Source organism: Indicator indicator, chromosome 31 (assembly GCF_027791375.1).
Source record: "Indicator indicator isolate 239-I01 chromosome 31, UM_Iind_1.1, whole genome shotgun sequence".
Classification (NCBI taxonomy): domain Eukaryota; kingdom Metazoa; phylum Chordata; class Aves; order Piciformes; family Indicatoridae; genus Indicator; species Indicator indicator.
The window spans coordinates 8,229,527-8,254,885 of record NC_072040.1 but is presented as its reverse complement, the minus strand read 5'-3'; the positions used below and the strand labels follow the sequence as shown (position 1 = coordinate 8,254,885).

General features: G+C 43.5%; 1 protein-coding gene across 1 annotated transcript; it reads left to right on the top strand.

Moving 5' to 3' along the window:
* Positions 1-59: 59 nt before the first annotated feature.
* LOC128977219 (desmoglein-2-like) lies at positions 60-23,698 on the top strand. Its single transcript, XM_054394710.1, has 15 exons — positions 60-104; positions 7,040-7,075; positions 7,952-8,086; positions 9,324-9,482; positions 9,732-9,876; positions 11,300-11,460; positions 12,242-12,376; positions 12,519-12,704; positions 13,899-14,158; positions 15,277-15,419; positions 16,068-16,295; positions 17,846-18,076; positions 19,087-19,211; positions 20,336-20,677; positions 22,685-23,698. Exons 1-15 carry the CDS (start codon positions 60-62, stop codon positions 23,696-23,698), a joined length of 3,345 nt encoding a protein of 1,114 aa, XP_054250685.1.
* The last annotated feature ends 1,661 nt before the right edge of the window (positions 23,699-25,359 follow it).

Below are 25,359 nucleotides of genomic sequence, written 5' to 3'. Positions count from 1 at the left end.
CTTTGGCGAGCGGCTCGGAGAGGTGACCCTGTCCCAGGCAGAGCGCGGAGGCGGCGGCCATGTCTTGGGGCCCCGCCGCGGCGGTGCGGTTGCTGGCGCTGCTGGTGAGTCCGGCCCCCGACGGGAGCTCCCGGTACCGGGGCGAAGGGAAGGTGCTGCTTTGCCGGGACAGGCAGCGGGTGTTGTGCGGAGCTATGCAGCAGGGCAGCGAAGGCACTGCCTGGCCCCACGGGGGGCTGGTGTGCAGCCGCAGGGAAGAATTCTCCCGCCGGGGCTCGGCAGCCGTCCCGCCGTCGGCTGCTGGTGGCTGAGAAGGAGTTTTCTCCCTTTAGTTGGAAAACAGATAAAAGCAATCGGCGTTTGTTATCCGAGGGCAGGTGAAGGTAGAAAACCCCGATAAGAAGGGTGCTGGGGATGGGTGGGGTTCGGTGAGGCGCCGGGAGGAACAGGAATGCAGCGAAGGGTTCTGGTGTTGTTGCGGTCCTCTTGTTCAACGTATCACCCGTATTAATACATTGCATGGCCGTTTTGAGGAAACAATTCCAGGAGGAAAAGTATATAAGGTATGATTTAATGGAAGTGTTTATTGCCTTGGTGAAATTACACCAAACCTTAATCTAAGACACTTCAGGCTTTTTCCTTTCCTGTCCTCACTCTCTTTTAGTCATCACACTTCAGTCCTGCCATCCCGTGAAACATCTTTCCAGGCTAAAAGCAAGGAGTATTTCATAGTAGAGACCAAACCACCAGGTTTGTTTGACTTGGACTGCTGCTTTCTGGCATTGTTCTTTAGCTCTTCACCTTTGCAGGCTGGTAAAGTGCCTGCGGAAGTCAGGCTGCCGCCGAGCAGTAAAAGGCAAGGGTGGAGACCATGGGCTGTGCCAGGGAGCCGGACAGGGTTCAGTAACGTCTTGTGGCATGGCCAGGCTGGCAGGTGCTGTAGTTCGGGACCTTGCTCCCTGAGCTGGAGATCCTGCAAAATGGGATTTGTTAGCTGGAGACATGTTGCTTGGTGACTTGATAATACAAACTTGTGGTTGGCCACAAGTCAGCCAGCAGCAGTTAACCTTGTTCTTTGCAGCAAGCTGGGAGTCATGGTTTGGTTGGAAAATGTTTTATCCTTGTGGAGTGCTACTTGTGCAGAAATTTTCATTGATTGTTTCTCTAACACCTGAAGCCATACTGTGATTTGTTTTGGTGAGCTTGCACTGGTCTCAGGGTACTGTTGGTTGTGCCTGAAGAAAAGAGGAAAATTGTCCTCAACCCTCATCATTCCTAGTCTCAGCTTGAAGCAGGGGCAGGGTATGGCATGCTAAGAGTGAACTGCTTTAGGTGCTTAAATGCCTCATCAGATGGAATGCTAAAGAAAATAAAGCTGCCTCGGCTGGTTGTTACCAGGAGGGACAGAGGCACTGGCAGGTCTTGCCTTTTTCATTGGGCTTTTGGTTTCATGATTTTTTTAATTTTTTTTTTTTTTCCCCCCAATCTGGTCAAAGCCATTCATGTGGAGGAAAGTCTAGTTGCTTGACAGCATCAGACTTGGGTCATTTATATCTTATGCAATGCAAAGGTGGCACTGATAACATCAAAACCTTAAGAAACTGCTGAAAAAGAAGACATCTAGAAGTAGTGTTATCCCAAAGCACCTTCTACTTTAGAAGCAGCAAGAGCTGTAAGTTGTTCTTGCTGTTTTTCCTCAAGTATCTCTAGCCATCTGGGCCCTCTCTGCCAGTGGGCTGCATCCTGATATCTTCATCCCTGGATACCTCAGAGGCCAAGGCAGCTCTCCCCATGTCCCTGCCTCCAGTCCTTTTCCAGGAATATCCTGGTGTGCTGGTCGGTAGCACAGCCCTAGGCTTGGGTTTCACTTGGGTGTGTCCAGGGTGCACACCCAGAGCTGTGGGGCTGCTGGGCAGGTATGGCTATCGAGGATATTACACTGGGAGGTTTCTTGGTTGTTTCTGAAGGGCGTGGACATGGTGTGTTCAAGAGATTAAATCTTAGAGCACCTCTTATGTTTGAGTGAAAGAAAAATTGACAGAGATTTATGAATCTTACTGCATGAACTGCAGAAATTGTGGGGTGGTTTGTTTTTTTTTTTTTTTTTTTGCTCTGAAAGTCTTTTCAGATTGTACTTCCTTGATGGTTGGGGTATTAATCTTGGGCTGGGTATGATGAAATTCAGTCCAGAATACATGAGATCACTATTGTAATGTCAGAGCCAGTAGCAATTACCTTTAGAAATTAATAGAAACAAGCTAAATTTAAGTATCATATTGGCTTTCCTTTTTAGTTTTAGAGCAAAGGTGAGATAATTCAAAGCAGCCCAACTTCTATTGCCAGAAATGTGGTGAAACATGACAAAAGTATTTACAAGCATCTGTGCATTGATTCATCAACTTAATACAGCCACAGAATAGGGGGGAAACAGCACTCTGGTGAGATAGGAAAGCAGATGAAAAATGCATGAGTTCTAACATTTTATCCAATGTATTGAACTGTAGTGCTGTATTATTTTGTACATCAGACTTCAGAATAAAGCGTGTCTGCCCAGGAAGGACTAGAGGAAAGCAAAAAAAACCCAAAAAACTCCAATCTAAATTCAGGAAATCCCATGGTTTTGTTTCTTGAAGTGAAATTAAAGGCTTGAAAACGGATTGAAACAAATCTCCAGAGTGTGTGAATCTGATCCCTCCTGGGTGAAACTGCTTTGAGAGATGCATCCATCTGCTCATAGGTGTTTGGTCTGTGGGACCAGGTTAATTCTAGTCTGAATTAACAACCACAGAATGTGGATTGTGTAGTGTTGGGTTTTCAGCAGCAACTACTTTGCTTTAGAAATCATCTAGTATTGGTCTTAAAACTAAACATGGCTACAGTCAGTTGAGTCCAGAGAGAAGCAGGAGATGTAGGCTAGCTTTGGGGTGAATTGAACTGCTCTGATCTTTTTGGATGTGTTTCTGTTGAGTATAACAGGAGTTTAGGCACTTAGTGTTCATTTAAGCATATGAAGTTGTATGCCTTAATCTGGAACTGAATCTCATCCATACATCAGTGTAATCAACTTGCAAAGAGCTAAAAATGAGGATAAAACTTATTAATTGTTTTTTCCACCTGTAAGGTTAGTTAGGCTCCACCTTGGCTTAGCTAGGGAGACTGTGGGACCTCCATCACACCTTTTTAAGAATGGGTTAAATAGTTGTCAGAAAGTTTGTCCTGGCTCAGGGCCAGGAGGTGAGCTAGTAGATAACTTTGAGCCTGGTTCTCCAAGTGTTGAAGATCTTCACTTGCCCATAGCCTTCAGCACCAAACTGACTCACAGGAGGTGTGAGATCCAAGACTCCCAGTGCACAGCATACGTGGAAGACCACGTTTCTAGGCATTACTGTTCCGGTGTAACAAGCACAGGCACATATCTTCTTACTTAGTCTTCATCTTTCCATTGTAAAATGAAGCTGTGTGTTTGAAATCTGTCCTTTAGTCACTTCTTGACCATATATGAACATGGATTGGGGCAAGAACAGCCTTGTCCTCATGACAGTTACACCCTTCTTTCTCCTGCTCCCTCAGCTACTCCTGCTGTGCCTCTCTGGTGTTTCATTCCATTTCTATTACTTCAGGCCTCAGGTTTTCCACTTTGCTTTCTGTTATCTTCTGACATGCCTACTCAGCTCTGTCTCATCAACAGATCTCATCAGTAGATGTCTTATTTCTTGTACTAAGACCATGATTCACCTCAAGGGAAAGACAGGGCTTTTTTACTCTTACTAAGCCATTTAATAAACAACAGCTCTAGGATATTAAGACGAAAATTCAGCGTTTAACACCTGTTTGATATGTGACCCTGCTCTTTGTCTTGAAGAAAATTTCACTGAAAAGCACTTTTCACCTCTTTAATTTTCAGATCCTTTAAAAATTTTCAATGAAAACGCAGAAAGTATGTGTTTGTTCCAAATATGCGTTCTGTATCTTATGAATAAAATTGCTGTTCTTAAATACCTTTTATTGATTTCTTAAACTCACACATGAGATTGCCAGTGGACTACAGATTGGAAAGTACAAAAGCAAAAGGGTTTTTTTTCCTGTCTTGGCAATAAACCAGAAAGGTTTGATACTGACTTGAAAACAAATTGATTTTTTTTTACTTTTAGTTATCTTAATGAAAGACTTGTGGTTTATAATGACTAGTGTGAAATTCTCCACTTTCTTGATATATATTTCAATGGAAGAGCTGCTTGTTCTTCAACTTCAGACACTTTTGTTGTACTGTGGTTCTCTGGTTTCCAGTACCAGGAAGCTTCTCACTTTGTCTCTGTTCCATATTGAGACGTTCACAGATTGCATCAGGTCAGAAGGGACCCTCAAAGGTCATCTTGTCCAACTACCCTGCAGGCAGCAGGGACACCTCCAACTAGATCAGGCTGCCCAAGGCCATATCAAGCCTGATCTTGAATGTCTCTAGGGACAGGGCCTCAACCCCATCCCTGGGCAGCCTGTTCTACTATTTCACCACCCTCATTGTGAAGAACTGCTTCCTAATGTCCAATTTAAATCTACCCTGCTCCAGTTCAAAGCCATTGCCCCTCATGCTATCGCTACAAGCCCTTTTACACAGTCTTCTCCAGCATTCCTGTAGGTACCCTTCAGATGCTGAAATGTACTTATGAGGTCTCCCCTGAGCCTTCTCCTCTCCAGGCTGAACAAACCCAATTCTTTCAGCCTGTCTTTGTAGGAGAGGTGCTGCAGCCCTCTGATCTTCTTTGTGTCCTTCCTCTGGACACGCTCCAGCAGTTCTATGTCTCTTGTATTGGAGTTCCCATAGCTGGACACAGTACTCCAGGAGAGATCTCACCAGTGCAGAGTGGCAGAATCACCTCTTGATCTACTGGCCATGCTGCTTTTGATACAGGGACAGGAACAGTTTTCCCTTCGGTTACCAGTAAGAACAAACAAGGGTGGTCATGACATCTTGACAGCTGTGCACCTTCCAAATGACTTGCAGCTTCTGTTGGAAACTGGTAACTATAAACCGAAAGCCTCTTGTCACTTTTGCTGGCACAACCTCACTAATCATGAAACCAAACCTTAAAAATCCATATAACGAATAAAACCAAATAAGGTTTTATTAAGGAGGAGAAACTTCTTTACAGCAAGAGTGACAGAGCACTGGAACAGGCTGCCCAGGGGGGTTGTGGAGTCTTCTTCTCTGGAGCCTTTCCAAACCCACCTGGATGCATTCCTGTGCAGACTACCCAAAGTGATCCTGCTTTGGCAGGGGGGTTGGACCTGCTGATCTCTTGAAGTCCCTTCCACCCTCTGATATACTGTGAGACTGTGATATTCATGAAAACAACTTAGTCTAAGGTGCAAGATCCTGTAGCTCTCATAATGCATTTCTTTTAGAGAACTTAATGGTCACTGATTTGTTCTGTTGGTGGTGTTTTTTTGGTTTGGTTTGGGGTTTTTTTTTTTTTGTCTTCAGAATATATACATTGGGAAAACTGCCTTGTGGAAGACAGTTCTGTTGTGCAAGTTGAAACAGCAGTCTGCTGCATTGCTCAATGTTGTCCACTGCATTGTGTGGGGAAGAGATAAGATCTTTAAAAAAAAAAAAGAGCTGTCATCGATAGGGTGATGAAGGTTGAGTCAGAGGGATGGATAGGGAGAACCCAGTTAGCAGCCTAGAAACCAGTTGAGAGAATACAAAGAAATAATCCCTGCTTTATTTCTGTAGGAGATCACCTTTTCTGTGCCTGCTTTGCCTTAGGCATTAGCATTAAAAATAAGTAAATAAATAAATCACCTAACATGCAAATTGTAGGTAGATGTAATCGTTCTGGGGACAATAAAAAATTTCTGCCCAGTACAAAGCTAAAAAGCTGTATTTGCTTTTTTTGTGTGTTGCAATAACCTAGTTCTTGTTCCCCAGTGCCTACATTTTGTGGCTGCTTGGGGGTGGGGTTTAATATGTGCAGAATGTGTGTGGAGAGTGGATGTAAACACAGGGTCTCAATTTGGCTGAGGCTCCAGTTCCTTCCAGCTAGGACAAGGCAACTGAGATGTTTAAGGGCACAAAGAGCAAATATTGGTGTGTAAGGTTTTGTCAGACCAAGCATATCTGCTTTCTTTAAGGGATGGATAGAAGCTGTTTACCCTCCCTGCACTAAATAGAGATCTGCCTGTGTTGGTTACACTTCAGCAGATGTTTTGATTTAGTCCTTGCTTTTAAACATTATGTGACCTTGCTTTGGTCTTCTGATGTGGATAGTAACACAACACAATTTGCCCTGAACAGGGAGATTCCTCAGGGTGCTGCTGGCAACCATTATGTACTTCAGTCAAGGACAGCAAGTTCCATGGGTTTGGAATAACGAGGCATTATTCAGCACCCAAAAAAAATGTTGTTTAAAAATGACTATAAAGTCTGTATTTCTTGGGGGAAGGGGATTAGTTGCTTATTTTCTGTTTCTTCCTATTGATTATTTATCTGTTGCCTGCTAGGACAAAAGTGCAAAATGTAATAATTATATTAAAAATATACACTAGAATGATGTGAATGGCTGTAGGTGAATTTTTTGGAAGCTGTTATGGGTGGGTAGTAAATATTAATTGATGGGCATAGGATTCATAGATTCATAAGATGGTTTAGGTTGGAAGGGATCTTACAAAGATCATCTAGTTCAAACCACCCTGCCATGGGCAGGGGCATCTTCCACTAGACCTGGCTGCTCAAGGCCTCATCCAACTTGGACTTGAACACCTCTAGGGAGGGGGCATGCATGACCTCCCTGGGCAACGTATTCCAGTGTCTCACCACCCCCATTGCAAAAAGTTTCTTCCGAATATCCAGTCTGAATCTACTCTCCTCAAGCTTAAAGCCATTCCCTCTTTTCCTATCACTACAGGCCCTTGTAAAATGTCCCTTCCTAGCCTCTTCCTTAGGGCTTTGCTGCTGTTACAAAGGAGGTTGTGTCAGTTAAGTTTTAGTACTGCTAAAGTAACGTGGAAGTTATAATAATCATTATTAATTTTATTGCAGATCTGTTTGAATGATGGAAATGGACTCCATGTGAAGGTAGGAAATAATGGAAAACTATTTGCTTTATCAGTGCCTGAAGAAAGGTTCTCTGAGCAAAATGCCAAAGCTGTGTAATGAGTAATGAAAAGAAAGCTAAAATGTAAGTGAATAGATTCCTACATCCATCAAACTGAGTGGCATTCAGCTTTGAGAAACTTTCCCTAAAACATTAAGTTTGTAGATATTTTTAGCTCTCTGTAAATGAAATGAACTACTCTTTTATGGAAGGTATTAATTGTGAAACATTTCCAGGTGTTAATCTGGAAGTCAGCAGACATAGTGGGGGCTGGGATGGACAGAAAGATGAAAGGTGTCATGCAGAATAGTGGGTAGTTGAGCAAAGATAGCAGAGATAGTGAATGGGTTGAACAGAGGCCTGCTGTTTTGGAGAGAAGGTTGTGTACAAGGAAGTATTGGTAGGATGACAGCAGGGTAATAAGGCAGGAATCATGGTTCAAAAGGGCCCTAGTGCCAGACTTCTTCCTACATCTGATGGCAAGCACCTGACAGTTGGACTCAATGATCTTAGAGGTCTTTTCTAACTGGAATGATTCAATGAGTCTATAAATCTTCCAGAACAGATGTTGTTTTCACCAACCTCAGATCTTGGGAACTTGCTCATGGATTTTAAAGGTTGTGTTACCTGGTTCTGTTTTGATGAGAAAAAAGAAGTGTGGTAATCCCTCTTCACACAACTAGAAGAGTGTGTGGCTGTTGGATTGTGTCTTGGAAGGCTAATGCCACTCTGTGATTTTGAAGTTAGCAGCTACTGAAAGAGCAAAAGCTTGTTGAGAAACCTGAGCTACAGCAGCAGTAAAGCCTTATCTGAAATGGCTAAATGGAATGCTGGCATTCCACCTTCTTTCTTCACAGGTTTACGGTGGACATGGCAGCAGAGGCATGGTGGCTCATCCCAACAGCCTGGTCAGACAGAAGAGAGAATGGACAGTCCCTCCGGCTTTCATACGGGAAGAGGAGGACAATTCCTATAAGAATCCAATTGCTAGAGTAAGCCCAGCAAGCAGATAAATACAGAATACAGATAAAAAGAGAGATGAAAGTGGAAAGAAAGAATGTGGCTGCCCTAAGCACATGCACAAATATTTCTTTAGTTGTAAAGGACTGTTCAGTGTCAGCTGAAGATTGGCACATTTGTTTCCTTCCTGCAGCAAATGCAGCCTGACTTGGCTCAGTCTCTCATGTTTTCCCAGCCACCAGTTTTCATAAAACTTTTGGCAGTGCAACATCCTTGAATTTTTATTTATTGATTTATTTTTCACTTCAGTGAAATTCAGCCATAGCTGAATTTGTCAAGTGTGTCCCAAAGCTACTGGTGGTGCCTGGGGAGAGAGGTTTTCATGGAATATGATTGTTCCATGTACAAGAAGCTGAAACATGATGATAATTAGGAGAAAGAGCTAAAAGTAACAAAGGTGTTATCCTTTGTGCAAGAGTGATATGCTTTTGGTTCAGCACCAATGTGAACCATTGATTCACCACTCCTGTCACTTCAGCATGTAAAGTAACTGCAGATGGTAGCAGGCTGTTGCCCTTTGCTTAGACTACCCTTCAACAGTGATGCTGGCACAATGCACATATGCTTTTCAAGATGTTTCAGGTATTTGCTGACAGCAGAGTATGATCTCTAGTCTGTGCAGCCTCTTCTACTTGCTCCTCTCCAGGTCTGACCTTTCTTCTTCCACCCTATCACTTCCTCAGTCCTTGTCACACTGACTAGCTTAGGTCTAATCTCCCTTAAAAAAGTTGTCATGTTTTATTTCCAGGCTTTGCTCAAGTAATTCCAATCTCCTCTGCTCAACTCATAGTCTCAGACTACCTTTCTGGTCTATCTCCACATTTTATTTGTCCCCATCCATTTGACCAGCCAGTTTCTTTCTTCACTCCAGCTTTTTACCTTGCCACAGTGGCTCTCCAGCCTTTCTTTGCATTTGTATCCTGTTTCACTCTCTGTACAAGCAGTCTCAAATTTCTTTTCTCACAGAACTCTCTGCTCCTCAGTTCCCAGCTGTTGCACTGCCCATCTTATTCCTCATCTCCCTGCACCAAATCTTCCAACAACATGCAGCTGAACCTGCATTCATCTCAACATCTCCACACTCAAAAGAGTGTAGGGAGATGCATTTAATATTTAACTTGATTACCAAAATGGGAAAACATTTTTGTTTCATTTTGAAATGTGGTTTTATTTGTGGAACGTTACTTAATCTGTTATATTTTTTGCTAGATACATTCTGATCTTGAAGACACAGGGGTAGTGGTGACTTATACTATATCTGGTCAAGGAGTAACAGAACCCCCTTATGGATTGTTTGTTATCAATGGAAAAACTGGAGACCTGAATATAACTGGAAGAGTTGACAGAGAAAAGACTCCAATGCTCCTTGTGAGTTGAACAGTAATTTTTTTCCTTCTAGGTGCCTTTCTATCCTATTTTTGCATCTTTAAATGTGTTTGCTTCCATGTTTTAAAGTTTCTGGGTATTCATGTGTGTATGTATAAATAAGCATATTATGATTATATAAATGCTTAGATTTTGTTATATTTGTATATTTTTTTTATATATAGGTTTCTATTTTGCATATGTATTACAGTCACAACAATTTGCTTATTGTTTCTGTCTGTCTTACAACAGCTCAGAGGTCATGCATTAGATAAGACTGGAGCAAAACTGGAAGAGCCAATAGACCTCCCAATTAAAGTTGTGGACATTAATGACAATCCTCCAGTGTTTTCACATGAAGTTTTTGTTGGCTCAATTGAAGAATTAAGTGAAGCAGGTAACAACATGATTTTTGTAATTGTTTTTATTTCATTTAGCTTTTCCCAGCATGTGCAAGGGCACAAGTGTTTTTACAGCAGCACATCTGCAGTAACAAGGATGCATTCTGCTTGCCTAAGACAAGTGATCCACATGTCAATGCCTGTGTTTATTCAGGGCTAGGTTGTGTGGTGTGGTTAAGAGAAAGTGTCCACCTGAAGGCAACAGAAAATAGCACTTCCTCTTACAGCACCTTTGGTTTGGTGTCAGCTACCACAGATCCAGGAAACAGAGTCCTTCAGCAGGTACTGCTTGGGAAGTGCACTCTACCTTCTGGGCTAGCAATCCCAGCCTATTTGGAGGAGACTTGCCTCTGCTATACTCATGAAAAGCTCTGCTTTTTACCTGTGGGCTGGAGAGATACTTTGTTGTTAAGCATGTGGCCATGAGCAACCCCTCAAACCATAGTTTTCTTAATGTCAGTAGACATAAACCCAACAGATTATTTCCCAGAAGATAAGATGAAATAAAACCAACTAATAAACAAAATGTGTTCATTTCAAAGTCACAATAAACTGAAGAAACAAATTCTTGACCATTCACTTCAGTAACCGAGGTGTTGTGTTGAGGTGTTGAGTCCCTTCAACTCTTTCAGGTCAGTAGCAGCCATATGGTAGTTGCTTTTTGCCTGAATTCCAGCTGATGTTCCAATCTGGGCACAGAACACTGAGGCACGCTTTCCCAGAGGACAAAGCCCTGTGCCATGAGATATAGAATCATAGAATTGTCAGGTTTGGGTAGGACCTCAAGGATCATCTAGTTCCAACCCCCCTGCCATGGGCAGGGACACATCACACTAGAGCAGGTTGCTCACAGCCACATCCAACCTGGCCTTAAAAACCACCAGGGATGAGGCTTCCACCACCTCCCTGGGCAACCTGTGCCAGTGTCTCACCAGCCTCATGGGGAAGAACTTCTTCCTAGCATCCAGTCTGAATATACAAGGGGATTGCACCATGGGGACCAATGTATTTTGAGTAAAGCTGTTGGGAGGCATCAATACAGAGCCAATTGTTGTTCAGGTAGAGGAGTTAGTGCTGCTCCCTGTTGAATAATGGGATAAAAATGTAGCTTGTTCAAAATGTGTTTCTTCTCTGTATGGTATCTAGAGTTTTCTGTCAGTGTTTGAGAGAATTCAACCTGTTGTTTAAATCTGGTGCATTGAGTTCTGTGAGTCACAGATCTCTTTGTTGCTAGAGGGTATACTTTTAACACGTTTAGATTGCAGAAATACTACTTCAGCTCTATTCATTAAAGGCAAGAGCATCAGGAAACTGTGCAGTGTACCTGAAAGCTTGTTCTTATCTGTGACATTACAGGAAAAATGCTTTCCAGTGCATGGCTGTGTAAATAAGCACTGCATTTTGTTTGCTTTTTTTCAGGTACACTTGTAATGAGGATAAATGCAACAGATGCAGATGAACCAAATAACCTAAATTCCAAAATTGCTTTCAGAATTGTTTCCCAAAGCCCCAGTGCTGCATTCAGTATGAATAAGGATACTGGCGAGGTTCGAGTAGCAAAAATAAACCTTGACAGAGAGGTAAAAAGCCCTTCCAGTTTTAATCTATCTACAGTAGCCTTTTGATGTCTGTTGTCACCTGCAGCTCTGCCTGCCAGGGTGAAAACTTGTCCACCTCACCTTCCTTCACCTCCTTTGGGATTAAATCCTTGTGTGGTTGATACATGTTCTTCAGGGAGTAGGATGGTGATGGAATTAAGGCTGTATTCCATTTGTGGCTGTTGCTTTCTCTCCCTCCCAAGCAGCTAGGGCAGCAGCTCCATGAAGTAAGAGGTCATTCCTTTCTGCTGGAGAGCATATGGCAAAGAGAACCCAGGTCATGATCTGCAAAGCTGCTGATTGCAATGAGATTTGTGTAGCCTGCTATGCAAATTGAGATACAGAGAGCTGGGAACAGGAACTGCTGTGAAATAGCTTTGAAAGCCACACTCTTTACCTGTGCCTGCATAAATTTTCGCTGGCCAGCAGATGGTGATCTGGGTGTTGGCTCTCTGCAGCTGAGGGCAATGTCTCTGCCCCTAGCTCTGTCCTGACATGCACATATTGCTGGTCTTGTCATTGTTTCTGATCACTGACTTGTAAGTACAGCCTAACTCTTTGTGGGGAAGCACAAAACTCCCAAATCCTTTACAAAGCCTCAGCTCTGTTCTAGCAGCCTGTCGAGGTAGTTGTGGGTGAGATTTACTACTAGCTAGGAGCAAAGGAGCTATAATTTGTTGTAAGAGAGAAAATCAAGACATGATAGAAGTAATAAAGGCAAGGAAAAATTTACTGTGGTTTAAACACTTCTTTCTTATTGCAGACACAAAGCAGCTATTCCTTGGTGGTGGAAGCCAAAGATCGTGGTGGTGAAGTAGGTGGGAATGCTGCAACATGTTCTTTAGAAATCAAGATTTTGGATGTCAATGACAACCTGCCTGTGGTTCAGAGTAGTTCAGTAAGTCCATTTATTGCTGTTTGGCATGTTCCCACATCTATGTCCAGTTGCTTAATATGAGGTGGTGCAAACTGTCTTTCAGTGGTGGTGAAATGAGGTAAATCCTGATATCTTTTTAAAGAATGGTGTTTTTCAATTGCAGTTTGAAGGAAGCATTGAAGAAAACAGAGCAAATGTGGAAATATTACGAATAAAAGTATTTGACCAAGATGAAGAGTTTTCTGATAACTGGCTGGCAAACTTTTCTTTTGTTTCTGGTAATGAAGGAGGCTTTTTTCGTATAGTAACAGATGCCCAGACAAATGAAGGCATCCTGACTGTTGTGAAGGTTAGTACAGCCTTTGGAGAGTTGTCTTTAAAGATTCCTTTATTCACATGGATATAGAAATTAATTAGATTCAGTCAGGATGTAAACTGTGCATTTACAGTGGTGGACACTCCTGCTTTGATATATGCTGTTTTGATGCATTCAATAATTCTGTGCAAAATAATTATATTGTCCATGTTTATCTTTTACATTCTGTCTGATCTCAGACATATTCAGTAGGGCAGTCCCCAAACTTGCCTTGTTGGGCAACAGTGCTAACATGTATGCTGTAAACTTCCCCATCTTTTTGCTGCCTCTGATGGTCTCAGTTTAAATTCTTTATTTCCTGTGGCCACAGATAACATTACAGGCAACACCTACTCCATGAGCCATGGGCTACAGACTATTCCATGAATTTCCAGAGGTTGAAATCCTTAAAAATACTTTCCATAAATTCAAATTTCCATTTTATTTTCACTCCATGTTAGTCCATGAGACCTGAAAATTCCCTAAAGTACCTTTCCTTTATTATTTTTCTAGTTTCCTTCTCTGAAAATTGATAATTCATTAAAAAAAAAATTGGAAGAATCAAGTAATAGTCAACCTTGCCTCACTGAAAGTCAAGAATATATGAGTAGGAGTTAGTGCACCTACCTTAGTTAGTTTAAATTCAATAAATTAGAGGAGAGTAGATTAGATTTAGATTGAATGCTAGGAACAAGCTCTTTGCCACAAGGGTGGTGGAACTCTGGAATAGGTTGCCCTGGTAGGTAGTTGAGCCCTGTCTCTGGAGATCTATTCAAGGTCAGGCTCAATAAGCCTCTGAGCACCTGATGTCCCTTCTGGGGTTGGACTAGATGACCTTTGAAGGTGCCTTGCAACCCAAACCATTCTGATGCTATGAATATAAAGAGAGATTTATGGTGCCATCCATTAAAAATCAAGAGTAATCTTCCTTATATAGAGTATTCTTCCATTTGAAGAGCTGAAGCATTATGTACTGAGAGTAATGAGTTAACCAACAGTTCTTTGCATCCTTATTATTTAAGTAATAATAAATACTAATTTAATAGATGTTAATTTATTATTTATACAGTAATGGTTAAATAATATTATTTAAATAGTAACTATATGAACATTGTCTAGATAGCAGATTCTGTCAAATTTTGAGTGATGGTTTTAATTACTATTACTAATTTGTTTTTATTGTTCTAGGAACTGGATTATGAAAAAATGCAAAGCCTGAACTTGGGCATTGTTGTAACAAACAAAGCAGAGTTCCACAAGTCCGTTAAGTACAGTTATAAAGCAAAACCTATTCCAATCAAAATTAATGTGGTTAATGTGAGGGAAGGCCTTGTGTTCCCTGGTGGCACCAAAATTATTGAAGCAAGTGAGAAATACCAGCTCAGCCAGGTCATTGGGCAGTATCAAGCCATTGATGAAGACACAGGAAAAGCAGCAGAGCGTGTTACGTAAGAATCCTTTTTATAACCATCATGACTGAGTGTGTCAGAAATCATTTCTTACTCTAGAAATGTGAACTGAACTTCAGAGACAATTGTGTTCTACTCTCTATAATTCACACCTAAAATAACATCCTTATCTTCATTTTTCTGTTGTGCAGAAAGTAGCTGATATGAAAGTCCTGCTTGTTCTGTTGCATGTGCTGAGACGTGAGTGTTTGTGCAGAAGTTGCCCGTGCTTGCATGCTGTTGGTCATGCCTGTCTGCTTTTGAATCTGATTTACTCATCTACTCTATTGTCTGCAGAAACATCAGGAGGAAATGTGCAGAAACATGTAGCAGTGAGACAGTGACAAGTAGATATGTCTGCAAGGGCCCGATGAGAAAGTTGGGAAGGGACTTTTTGCAAAGGCTTGTAGTGCTAGGATGAGAGGGAAGGGCTTGAAGCTTGAGGAAGGCAGCTTTAGACTGGAGATTAGGAGGAAGAAACTCTTTACAATGAGGATGGTGAGACACTGGAACAGGTTGCCCAGGGAGGTCATGGGTGCCCCCTCCCTGGAGGTTTTCAGGGTCAGGTTGGATAATGCCATGAGCAACCTGGTCTAGGGGAGGGTGTCCCTTGGCAGGGGTATTAGAACTAGATGATCTTGAAGGTCCCTTCCAGCCCAAACCATTCTATGAATTGCAGCTTTTCAGCTAAAATGTTGATTACCATCATGACTTTTACAAATGGTGCAGACTAGCAGAGGCACACAACATGGATCCCTCTTGCCCACTCCTGTAGCGGAGTCAATCCCAGATGGCTGCTGGGAGCAGGGATGGGGAGGGCAAGAGGACCACAAACAGCAGCACAGCTCCTTTTCCTGCTTCCATCTCACTCCCTGAGTGTCTTTTTTGCAGTGTTCCACACCTAGATCCTGGCTCTAGAGGGAAAAGCAGGTTTCAGTGCTCAGGGCTTTTTATATTCTTGGGTTTATAGCTGACACCAATTTCAGTGGCAGAAGCATCAGACCCAGGGATTTGGGTTTTGCTTTAAACAGAGCAAACATACTCTGAAGCTGCTTTTCTGCTGATGGCTGTTTTCCTGGTTATTAAATGTGTAAATCTTTGTGTGCAATTTCAATCAGGTACATAAAAGGAAGAGACACAGCAAACTGGATCACTATAGACTCGGTCACAGGTGAAATCAAACTTGCCAAAGAACTTGATTATGAATCATCTCATGTGGTAAATGGCACCTACACTATCACCATATTGGGTGTAACTACTGGTAAGTTGACAGAGGTTTGTTTTCACACTAAATGTTTCTTTTTTTAGGGTTTAGTTTGCCTTTCTACAACTATAATTGGTTTAACCTCCCTCTCTGTAGCAGCCTAAAAGTTAGACACCTAGTGCAGCTTCCCATAAGCTCTGTATTTGGAGGACAGATGTGGGCAGCTCAATGAAACCTTAGAATGAGTTCCTGAGGTGCCCATTGCTCTCCTTTGACTAATACAGGTGAACTTTTTCTAAGTTTTGCAAAAGCCAACAACATCCCTTGGCAAGAAGGAAATTGCCAGTGTCTCACTATGCTGATCAACAGACTTCAGAGTCCAAAGTTTTTCTTGAATGCTAAGCAAGAAAGACTCTGAGCTTGTTGTGTGTCTGATCAAAATTCATTTATCATCTGCATGTTACTGTGTAAACATACATGGAAAATATGTAATTTTTTAAGTCGAAATAGTAAAGCATCTTGCCTTCAGAAGACCTTTGTCATTGTGTTTAAAGTTAGGAATGAAATCCTGTTCCTGTAAGCTCCAGGGAGAGCTTTTTCTTTCAGAAATGTTTGTGGGTTTGGAAAAGACTGAGGTGGTTTGTTTTAACATGAAGCTTTTGAACTTTCCAAATCAGTTTACTTTTTTGTATTTTAAACTGTTAGATTCTCCTAAGAAAACTGCCACTGGCACAGTCGTTATTCAGGTTCAAGATGAGAATGACAACTGCCCAGTTATTGTGAACCCTGTGCAGACTGTCTGTTCAGATACCAAGCTGGTTGATGTGACAGCTAATGATTTGGATGGCCACCCAAACAGTGATCCCTTCAGCTTTACAGTCATTGACAAGCCAGAAGGGACAGCAAAGAAATGGATAGTTGTATCCAGTAATGGTAAGAAAAAAACATTTTTAATGACTTTCACTTCGTTGGAGTCCTACTTTTGTTCATTCCAGTTGAATTGACAGTTTGGCTGATCCAGAATGGAAAAACAAGAAACCAACCCAGCATACTCAGGGAGTTAGGCAAGCAGATACCTCATGTGCATTCTGCTCCCTCTGATCTCATGGCTGTAAAAGCAGTCATGTCTTACGAGGCCTGTCAGCTTCCCTCAGTTTGGACCATCTTTGAGTAGCTTGATGACACATATGTGGTGAGCAGGATTTCATGGGTAATGCTGGGATCAAACCATTCCTGTCTTCCCACCAAAAGCATGCAGTGATGGAGGGTGCTTTTTGTTAAAACTGAGCTTGGAGATGTGGTTGTGTCACTGGCTGTAGATGCTCTGGCTTACAGTCAGTCAATCAATCAATCTTTCTGCACAGTGGGCCTTGAAAAGGGGAAATGCAGTGCAAGCTAAGATAGTCCAGCATGGTAGAAACAAGTCAGGAATCGTGAATTATGAGTATTTTAAAATGAGATCAGCATTTTCTTGCTGTGTTTCTGTTCATAACAGCCTGGGAAATAATTGAAGGAAATGTTTCCGGTAGATTGAAGGCACCAGAAAACACCTTTTTTCTTCTCAAACTGATTCTATTTCCTATAATCCCACAACCTAACAGTGCAAAGCAATTAGCAGAGCCATCCTAATGGCCAGGTTTAGGACCTGGAAGGAATCTTCTTAGCTTTCCTCACCCCACTTGCAGCCAGACCAGCAGCAATTGTGGGGATCACAGCTTTTCCAAAACAGGAGGTGTTCCCCAGCTGGGAACATCATCTGGGCATCTCTTGTCTACTTGTGTCCTTGACATGGCATGGCCACAGGAGCAGCTGGTGTGTTCCCTCTCTGGTCTCTGCCTATTGCCTGCACCAGGTTAATCTTCTAAAGAGTGAAGCTGTGTTTTGGGGAATTCAGGCTTTAGCTCTCCTGATGACATGAAGGTTAGTGCTATATAAATGGTTAGGTTGCCTTCCATGAAGACTCTCTAGTGGCATTAAACTCTTTTCTGTGGTGGCCAGTGATAGGACAAGGGGCGTTGGGTACAAACTACAACACAAAGTTTCACTTCAAGGAGACCTTCTTTACATTGAGGGTGGCTGAGCACTGGAGCAGGCTGTCCAGATAGGTGGTAGAATTTCATCTCTGGAGAATTTCAAGACCCACCTGGACAGGATCCTGTACAGCCTGCTGTAGGTATACCTGCATTAGAAGGAGTTTTGGACTAAATGATCTCCAGAGGTCCCTTACAGCATTCTAGGATTCTACAATTTGACTGCAAGGAAGCATGGCTGCTTTGTTACCAACATGAATTACCTGGTAAAAATAATAAGACATCAATTGTGGCTGTAGCTAATTAAACTGAATTCCACTGCATTGGCTGAACTGAACTGGAGGGGCTTGTTGGGAGGCTGTGAAGTTTTTATTTCCCTTAGTTTACAGGAATCAGCTCAGCACTCATTTCTTGTCCTGCCTTTTTCTTTAACCCCCCCCTTTCCTGCCACAGGCACCAGCATACAACTGGCACCACAGAACCTGAAGCCAGGCAGAACTGAAGTGCCCATCCTAGTAAAGGATTTCCAAGGGCTCAGCTGTGCTCAGGCCCAGTCTCTGCAGCTGAGTGTCTGTGACTGTGGAGATGAGGGCGTCTGCAAAGAGAAGTTCATTAGTGCCAAGTCCGTGAGGCTGGGACCAGGAGCGGTGGCACTGATCATCTTGGCCTTTCTGCTGCTGCTGCGTAAGTGATTCTCCACCTTATCTCAGAAGCACTGTAGGCATGGGCTGCAAGGCATCAGGAAGGAAGCAGTGAATCCCAGGCTTTATCATCTCAGTTGTTCTGGTTTTATCATCTTGACACATTCAGTGTAAACGTCGAGTGCGTGTGAAGTCATGGCGACTCCCCAGCTGCTTGTGCTAACATCAGCATTTCACCCTCAAAGGATTTCAAGCTGTGCAGTTTACAATTAGTACCCACAGCTTTAATACTTGTTTATGGTGCTGTAAATAACAGGTGGGGAAGCAGTGGGGAATCCTTTTTGGTGTTTCTGCACCTCCCCCTGTGAACCCTAACTCTTCCCACTCAAACCACAGCTGTCTCTCCACCCTTCTCCTCACTGCAGACCCAGGTCTGGTGCCTTGCTCTGAGCACCCAGGTGCCATTGCTCTTTGGGGAGACAAAACAGAAGCTTGAAAATAAGAGAATGCCTCTAGTCAAATTACGGCCATGTGTACTGGCAATAGTTTACTGCTTGCACTGGTAGCAGTCTAGCTGTGGTTCATGCCACACGTTCACACTTCGCTCCTGAAACTGGATTGTTTTGAGATCCCCAGACAATGCTCTAGGCCTGTCATAGGAGTGATAAAGTGGGATTCAAACAATGTCATTTAGTAGTGAACAAAGGAGGGGTTAGAAATGCTGAGGTTGTCCAGTGACATTTAGGGCTTAGGTTTGATCCTTGGCTTAGGGCTTAGTTCTTTGATAGAAGTATAGCTATGAAATGTGTGGTCATCTGACAGGTTAATTGTCAGTTTACTTTCTAGGAAACCATTCTGGCAGGTGTTTCTAGGAAATAGCTTGAATATTTGGGAACCTGTGTTCATTCTTTATCAGCCCTTGTACTGATCCACTAGCTCATTAATGATCAATTTTGACAGGGGAGCTGAGCTGGCCAGGCTTCAGTACTGATTATTAGCATGCTTGGACCCTAACAACCAAGCAGTTAATGGCGAAATTTTTGTTTCCTGTAGTTCTTCCCCTGTTGCTGCTGCTGTGTCCCTGTGGCTCAGGAGCAAAGGGATTTGCTGCCATCCCAGACTACAGTGAAGCGATGCTGCGTCAGTGGAACAGCGAAGGAGCAGCTCCTGAGGAGAAGGCATGTATCCCTGACAGCATTTCTCTTTGATTTCTGGCCAAGTGTTCACCTTGGCTCTTGGTGCCTCATCCACTTTGCAGGCTGATGTTTCAAAGCTCTACAGCAGATTTTAACCACATGTGAACACTAATTAAAATTAACCCAGTGAGGCTCAGTGAGGGATCCGTGGAAGGTGAATTCCACCATCAGCTCTAGAAAAACCAACCAGAGTGTTTAAATCCCAAAGTAAAGGGAAAGCAGTCAAGCAAGTTGTGATGGTATCTGAGCAGAAGATGGGACTGTGGGAAGAGTGAAGCATTTGCATTTGCAAGCCTGGAATGTTCTGCACCCATTTGGAAGCTTGGTAGGCAGGGAAAGATTGGATTATAAAGCTTAGCTTCTCCTCACTGGTTTAAACTTTTGGGCTGTAGTTTAAATTATTTCCCTTCCTAAACAGAGGAAATGAATAATTAAAAAAAGAAAAAAGGCCAAAAAAAAAAAAAAGTACAAATATGTAAAGGAAATAGTGACTGCCAAGTTTGCACTTTTCTTGTTATCCTAGAAACCCATTTTCAAAAAAAAAAAAGGCATGACACTGGCAGACTTTCTCATAATAACAAAACCAAAAAAAAAAAAAAAAAGAAGCTAAAAGACTTTGATTTAGGGCCAATGCTCAAACCAAATTCTTGTTAAAGACAATTGCCAGGGAAGCTGAACTGCTAGGAAAGAAATAAGGGCCAGGCCAGGCCATGCCATAGAGGCAGCAGGCAGTGCCTACTTTGTGTCTGAGGAAAACAGGGCACAGTTCTTCTTGGGACACCTGAACTCCCTGCAGTTTTGCAGACCTTTTTTGGGTGTTTTTTTTTTTTATCCCCATGATTTCACTCCCAACTCTTTGAGCTTTAAGAAAACAATGATCTATAGAAACATATTCATGCTCCTCCTTGGCAACAGCATTGTGGAAGCTGCACACCTTGTGTCAGGAGGGTTTTACTCTCTGCAGCAACATGTAGAAGTGCAAATTCAAACACGTTGTAAGACTGCATCCTCCCAGGTCCCACCCAGCCCTGCTGCTGGTTTGGTGAGTTCCATGTGCTAGACAGTGCAGCTTTCATGTCGTATCCTCATTTGTGTTCTTTATGTAGCCAGTGCTCAGCTTCATCCCACCCACTGCACTGGAGCACTCAAAAGGAGCAGCCAGTGGAGCAGTGACAGCAGCCTCAGCAGCAGCAGGAATGAGCGGAGAGGAAACTTCAACAGGAGGAGTCTCTACCTCTCATGTCAGAGAGCATCACAGCACCATCACCAAGGAAGGATGGGAAGAGCAAAGACATCTCCTTTCTGGTGCTGAGTATGGATCCGTGGCAGCTAGAGGGGCTGGAGGCATGGCAGGGGTAGAAGGCAAGACAGTGGTGGCTGGAGGAGGAGTCATGGTGGGAGCAGCAGGAGCCATGAATGAAGAATTCTTAAGAGACTACTTCAATGATGTAAGCATATGACCAAAAATAACAGTGTCTTGATATCTGGTGTTGGGAAATGCTGTTCATGTTCTTGAAAGCACAGATGGGGAGATGTTTGTATGTAGACAGTCCTGATATCATGGTCAGTGTTGGGGGCATTAAGGATTTTTGGATTAGGCTCACCTGTGAGACACTACAGTGTTTCTATCTTATAGCACTGGGTGTTTGCAAGGTCTCCCACAATGAGGCTCTTCTCTTTAGGGAAGTACTTGGGAATGGGATTCAGAACATTCAGCAATGACCAAAGGAGCTCCTTGCCCAGGAAGAAGCCGTGACAAAGATGTTGTGATCTAAATCTCAGGGACTTCAGCACACTGAACTGGCCTGCAGGGAGGCATCTCTGACTCACCATGAGTCACAGCCACAAACTTTTACCATGGAGCAGGTTTTTGAAAGATAAACCACAGATGTCATAGGGTTGAGGGTGGGTCTGCATTTTCAAAGTAGCTGATGAAGTAAGTGGTGCTAGACTTGTCTCTGCCCAACAGCCTTGATGAAGGGCCTTTCATCAGAAGCTTTTGAGGCACATGTTGCAATCCCCTTTCTGACTCCTTTTATTGGTGAGCTAACCACTGTCCACTAGGCTGTTCCTGCTCATTGCAGCTGTTCCTCTTTGCATCTCTCACATCATTAGACCTTAGGCTGGTGACCCTCTTGTACTGAAGGTTCCATATCCATGTGCCAGGGGATGAACAGATTGCCTTTCACCTCTACAACCAAAACAGTTTCACACCCTACAGCTGGCTGATGATAGGTTCTGCAGGGGATTAGCTGTACAGGTTTGAATCACCACCTCAGGCCAGTGATGGATTTGATCTTAAGATACTTGTATGTATTCTGAGCACTCTAGCTACTGGTCCTTTGGGTGGCCAGACACAGCAGTAGCAATTCTGCTTTCCTTCCACTCTTTGTGCTCCCTAATATGAAGACATCCTCTAAGAGCATAGTTACCTGCTGAAGTCCTGCAGGAGGGCTTAGCAAAGGTTGTACCTGTGGTACTCTTTACCACTTCTAGGAGGCTAACATAGCTCAGATTATAGGCTAAAAGAACCACCCCAGACAAGTAATCAAACCAAATAGTTTCAGATGTGTTTTGCAGAAGTATCTTGTATAATGTACTTGTTTTCAGGATCAAACACAGATAAGCAGAGTCTATGTGAGTCTGGATATACACCACATGAGACAGGTACCTCAGCTAATATGCACTCCAGAACTTCAGATGTGGCAGAAAAGTGGTTCTGAGCACAAGCCAGCAACTGTATTAGATAAAGCTGGTTCAGCAGGCCCAGAGGATTTGGCTCTCCTCACTCCTGGAACTGGAGCAAGCATGTACACAGATATTTGTGCTTGAACCAGCAGCAGTTTCTTTGCTTGCAGACTGACTTGGCCCTGGTGGCACTACAGTCAGAACTTGAGTCCTCCTTGTTGCAAAGTGGCCTGCACAGCATCTAAAAATATATGTGCTGGACTGTGTTCCTGTTTAACTTTGATTGCTGTTGGGTGTGATCTGCAGGCTATGGTAGTGAAGAGGGCTATGGCAGGTGATAACATGTCAGTGTGCACTCATTAAATGCATGTTTAAATATTGGTACATTCCCAGGCCTGGCTTTGGCACTCTCCTACAGACACCTAGGTAGAGGTTAAGTACATTCACTAAACCAAAACAAAAGCTATCTCTTTGTGCAGATGGAGCAGGATCACAAATGGCATGACTCCTGGTGGGAATAGCAGCAGGTGGTGATAGTATCCAAGGTTTTCAATTTAAGCTGAGCTTTTTCTTCTCATCAAGTACAGACTAACCTCAAAAAACACCCAAAGCACCTTTAGTTACTTCCCTCACTTGGTTGATGGTTTCTGTGGGTTCAGTTAAATGTTATTTTAATTTTTTTGACCAAGCATTCCTGATGTGTCACATTTGTGAAGTCCAGAGCTGACACTAATGAACTCTTGCTTGCTTTTGTTTCCTGTCTCTAGAAAGCTGTCTCTTTTGCAGAGGAAGATGAAACCCAAGCTGCCAACGACTGTCTCCTGGTTTATTCCCAGGGAGAGTCAAGCTCCCCCCATGGCTCCATTGGCTGCTGCAGTTTTATTGAGGGTGATCTTGATGACCATTTCCTCGATGATTTAGGAGACAAATTCAAGACTTTGGCAGAAATATGCCTGGGCAGACACATCAACATGAAAGATGGAAGCTCCAGGAGTGAATCAGGCTTTGGTCTTACAGACACAAAGTCACAGTTCTTAGATCAGCAAGGTGTATCCAGCTCTGAACAAGCCTTTGCCTCGGGCAGCCGCCTCCAGCCCGTGCATGCAGGCAGTGCCACAGGAGAAGAGACACTCTCCAAGGAGGTGGTCACAGAAACAACCTTCACATCCCACTCTGGGCAGCACGACACCCGACCCCTGCCCTCAGCCCACATGCAGAGCAATCTCACTGTGACGGAAACTTCCTATTCTGCAGGGGCTCCTGCCCGCTCCACTGCTGTCTACCTGGACCCCCAGTTCAAGGAGAATGTGGTGGTGACAGAGAGAGTGCTGGCACCTGCCTCAAGCTTGCAGGGCATGGTGGAAATCCCCGTTTTGCCACGTGGAAGTAACGTGGTGGTCACAGAGAGGATGGTGAAGGCGGGAGGTGCCATGCCAGGAGCTCTGATGGTTCAGGATCTCCCAGACTCCCAGTACGTTGTGGTGAGGGAGCGAGAGAGAGTCCTTGTCCCTGCCACAGAGCACAGCTCACTCAGCATCCCCACTTCAGCTGAGGGGCACAGTGTGGTGGTGAACGAAAGAGTGGTGACATCCTCAGGGGTACAGAGCAGAGCTGAACATGCAGCTGGTGCTGGCCCAGGAAGACAAGAGCACGTGTTGATCACAGACTCCCTGCTGAACCAGGCAGGCTCCAGCTTGGAAGGGTCACCTTCTGCCACCACCACACTGAGCAAGTCTTCCAGGGTCACCAAATACAGCACAGTGCAGTACAGTCAGTCATAGCCTGGCCCCTTGCAGTGGAGGTGGTGTCCAGCACCCATGTGCCTGCCTGTGTCTCACCTCAGCTCTTCAGACACAACATTGGCTGGAGCTTTCAGAATGACATGGACTTGCTTGCAGTAAGGACTATGACCAGGAAGATATCAAAGAAATCTGCTGGGTTTGTTATGTAAGGTTGGCAGCACTGCTTCTGAAGTGGAAAGCCATGGGAAATACACTTTGTTTCCTCCTTTGCTAGTTTTGTAATCATTTCTTATTATTTCAATTAATGTAACAATGCCACATAACTACAGCTGCAGAGTTCTGGGACAGCAGGTAACTCAAGTCTGAAATCTAGTGCTGGGCAATGGCATGCAAAGCACAAGTTAGGTTTCTGAACTGCTGTTTGGTTTATCTGGTGAAGATACATTGTGGGCCAGGCCCTCTGAGCTGCAGATCTCTGCCCCTTGGTAAGTTGCTAAGAAATCTTCCTGGAGGGATGTCATAACTCAGGGTTATCAGCATTTGTACCTTAAGCAATCAATACTTGCAGCTTACCACAGGGGTTAGAGGGAACAAGGAGCAAAAAAGCTGAGAACTACACTTTTTTGGTACCTTAATGTTAAAACTCCATTACTTGGTGTGGGTCTAGGCTTTGATATGGCCAGGTAAGCATTGGCATTGTCTAGATTTTTCACTGGCTTGGTAGTCCTTTAATGTGTAAAAAAGAACCAAACTTAGCTTAGAGCCAGAGAGACTCAGTCACTGGCTTTGCTAAGCAGAGTTCATGGCCTGTCTGGAGTAGAGTACATGGATGTCTGTAGGATCTGATTTACAAGTGCAGGGAACTAAATGATTTTAATTCTGTTCCTGAACTCGGAGACAAGCACACAAAAGCAGCCTGGGGGGGAAGATGGCTGTGAGGTTCTGGCTCCCATTACCAGAGCTGGAGTGGGCTGTGCAGTGCTGTGTAAGGGCAGCTTTCCTTAGCTCTCAGAAGGCAAGAGAAAGCTCCCTTGATGGCTGCAGCATTTAAGATTTACTTCACCACAAGCTTCAGGGAAAGAAAAAGAAGACAGAAGTGCACTTGTTTATTTGGCACTCTGTATAAATGCAAATGGAAGTATTTCTGTACAGTTTGAAACATTTTAAAATGAATTTTATAAAGGCAGAATTGAGAAAAAAAATGAGGAGTGTTTTACAGAGTAGAGAGGAGTATTTTATGTTAGGGAGTGGTGCTGTTTGTCTCCTACCTGAAAAAATGAGCAAGCTGCTCATAAGCTACTGCACAGCCTGTGCAGCTGCAGAGCTTTCTGGTTGGCTCTGTCTCTCCTGGAGTTTTTCCTGCAGCTGCAGTGTTGTGTTTTCCACTGATCTGTTTTGCTTTTGACTAGAAATACTTCTGGAGTGTTTGATTTTTACTGATAAGGGTGTGAAACTCGATTCAGAAATGTAGAATGTAGGAATGCTGGCTCTGCTCAGCAGGGTGCCCCTGGCAGCTGGGCCACTACAGGAAAGGGAGAAATACTCCTAAGCAAGCCAGATGACTGGCTTAGGCCTGTTGGTTATTGTCAAACTTGCTTGGACTGTTGGTTGTTTCTCTCTCAACTTCATTTGTAAAGTGTGTATTTCCTTTTAAACAAGCATGCAGCTGGAAGTGGTCACCACTTCTTTCTGCAGCTAGA

Bases quoted from the DNA above. Each gene is read 5' to 3' on its own strand.
- LOC128977219 (XM_054394710.1), top strand. From the start codon at position 60: ATGTCTTGGGGCCCCGCCGCGGCGGTGCGGTTGCTGGCGCTGCTG. The intron at 7,076-7,951 runs GTAGGAAATAAT...CTTTCTTCACAG, and splicing joins GAAATGGACTCCATGTGAAG to GTTTACGGTGGACATGGCAG. The intron at 16,296-17,845 runs GTAAGAAAAAAA...TTCCTGCCACAG, and splicing joins GATAGTTGTATCCAGTAATG to GCACCAGCATACAACTGGCA.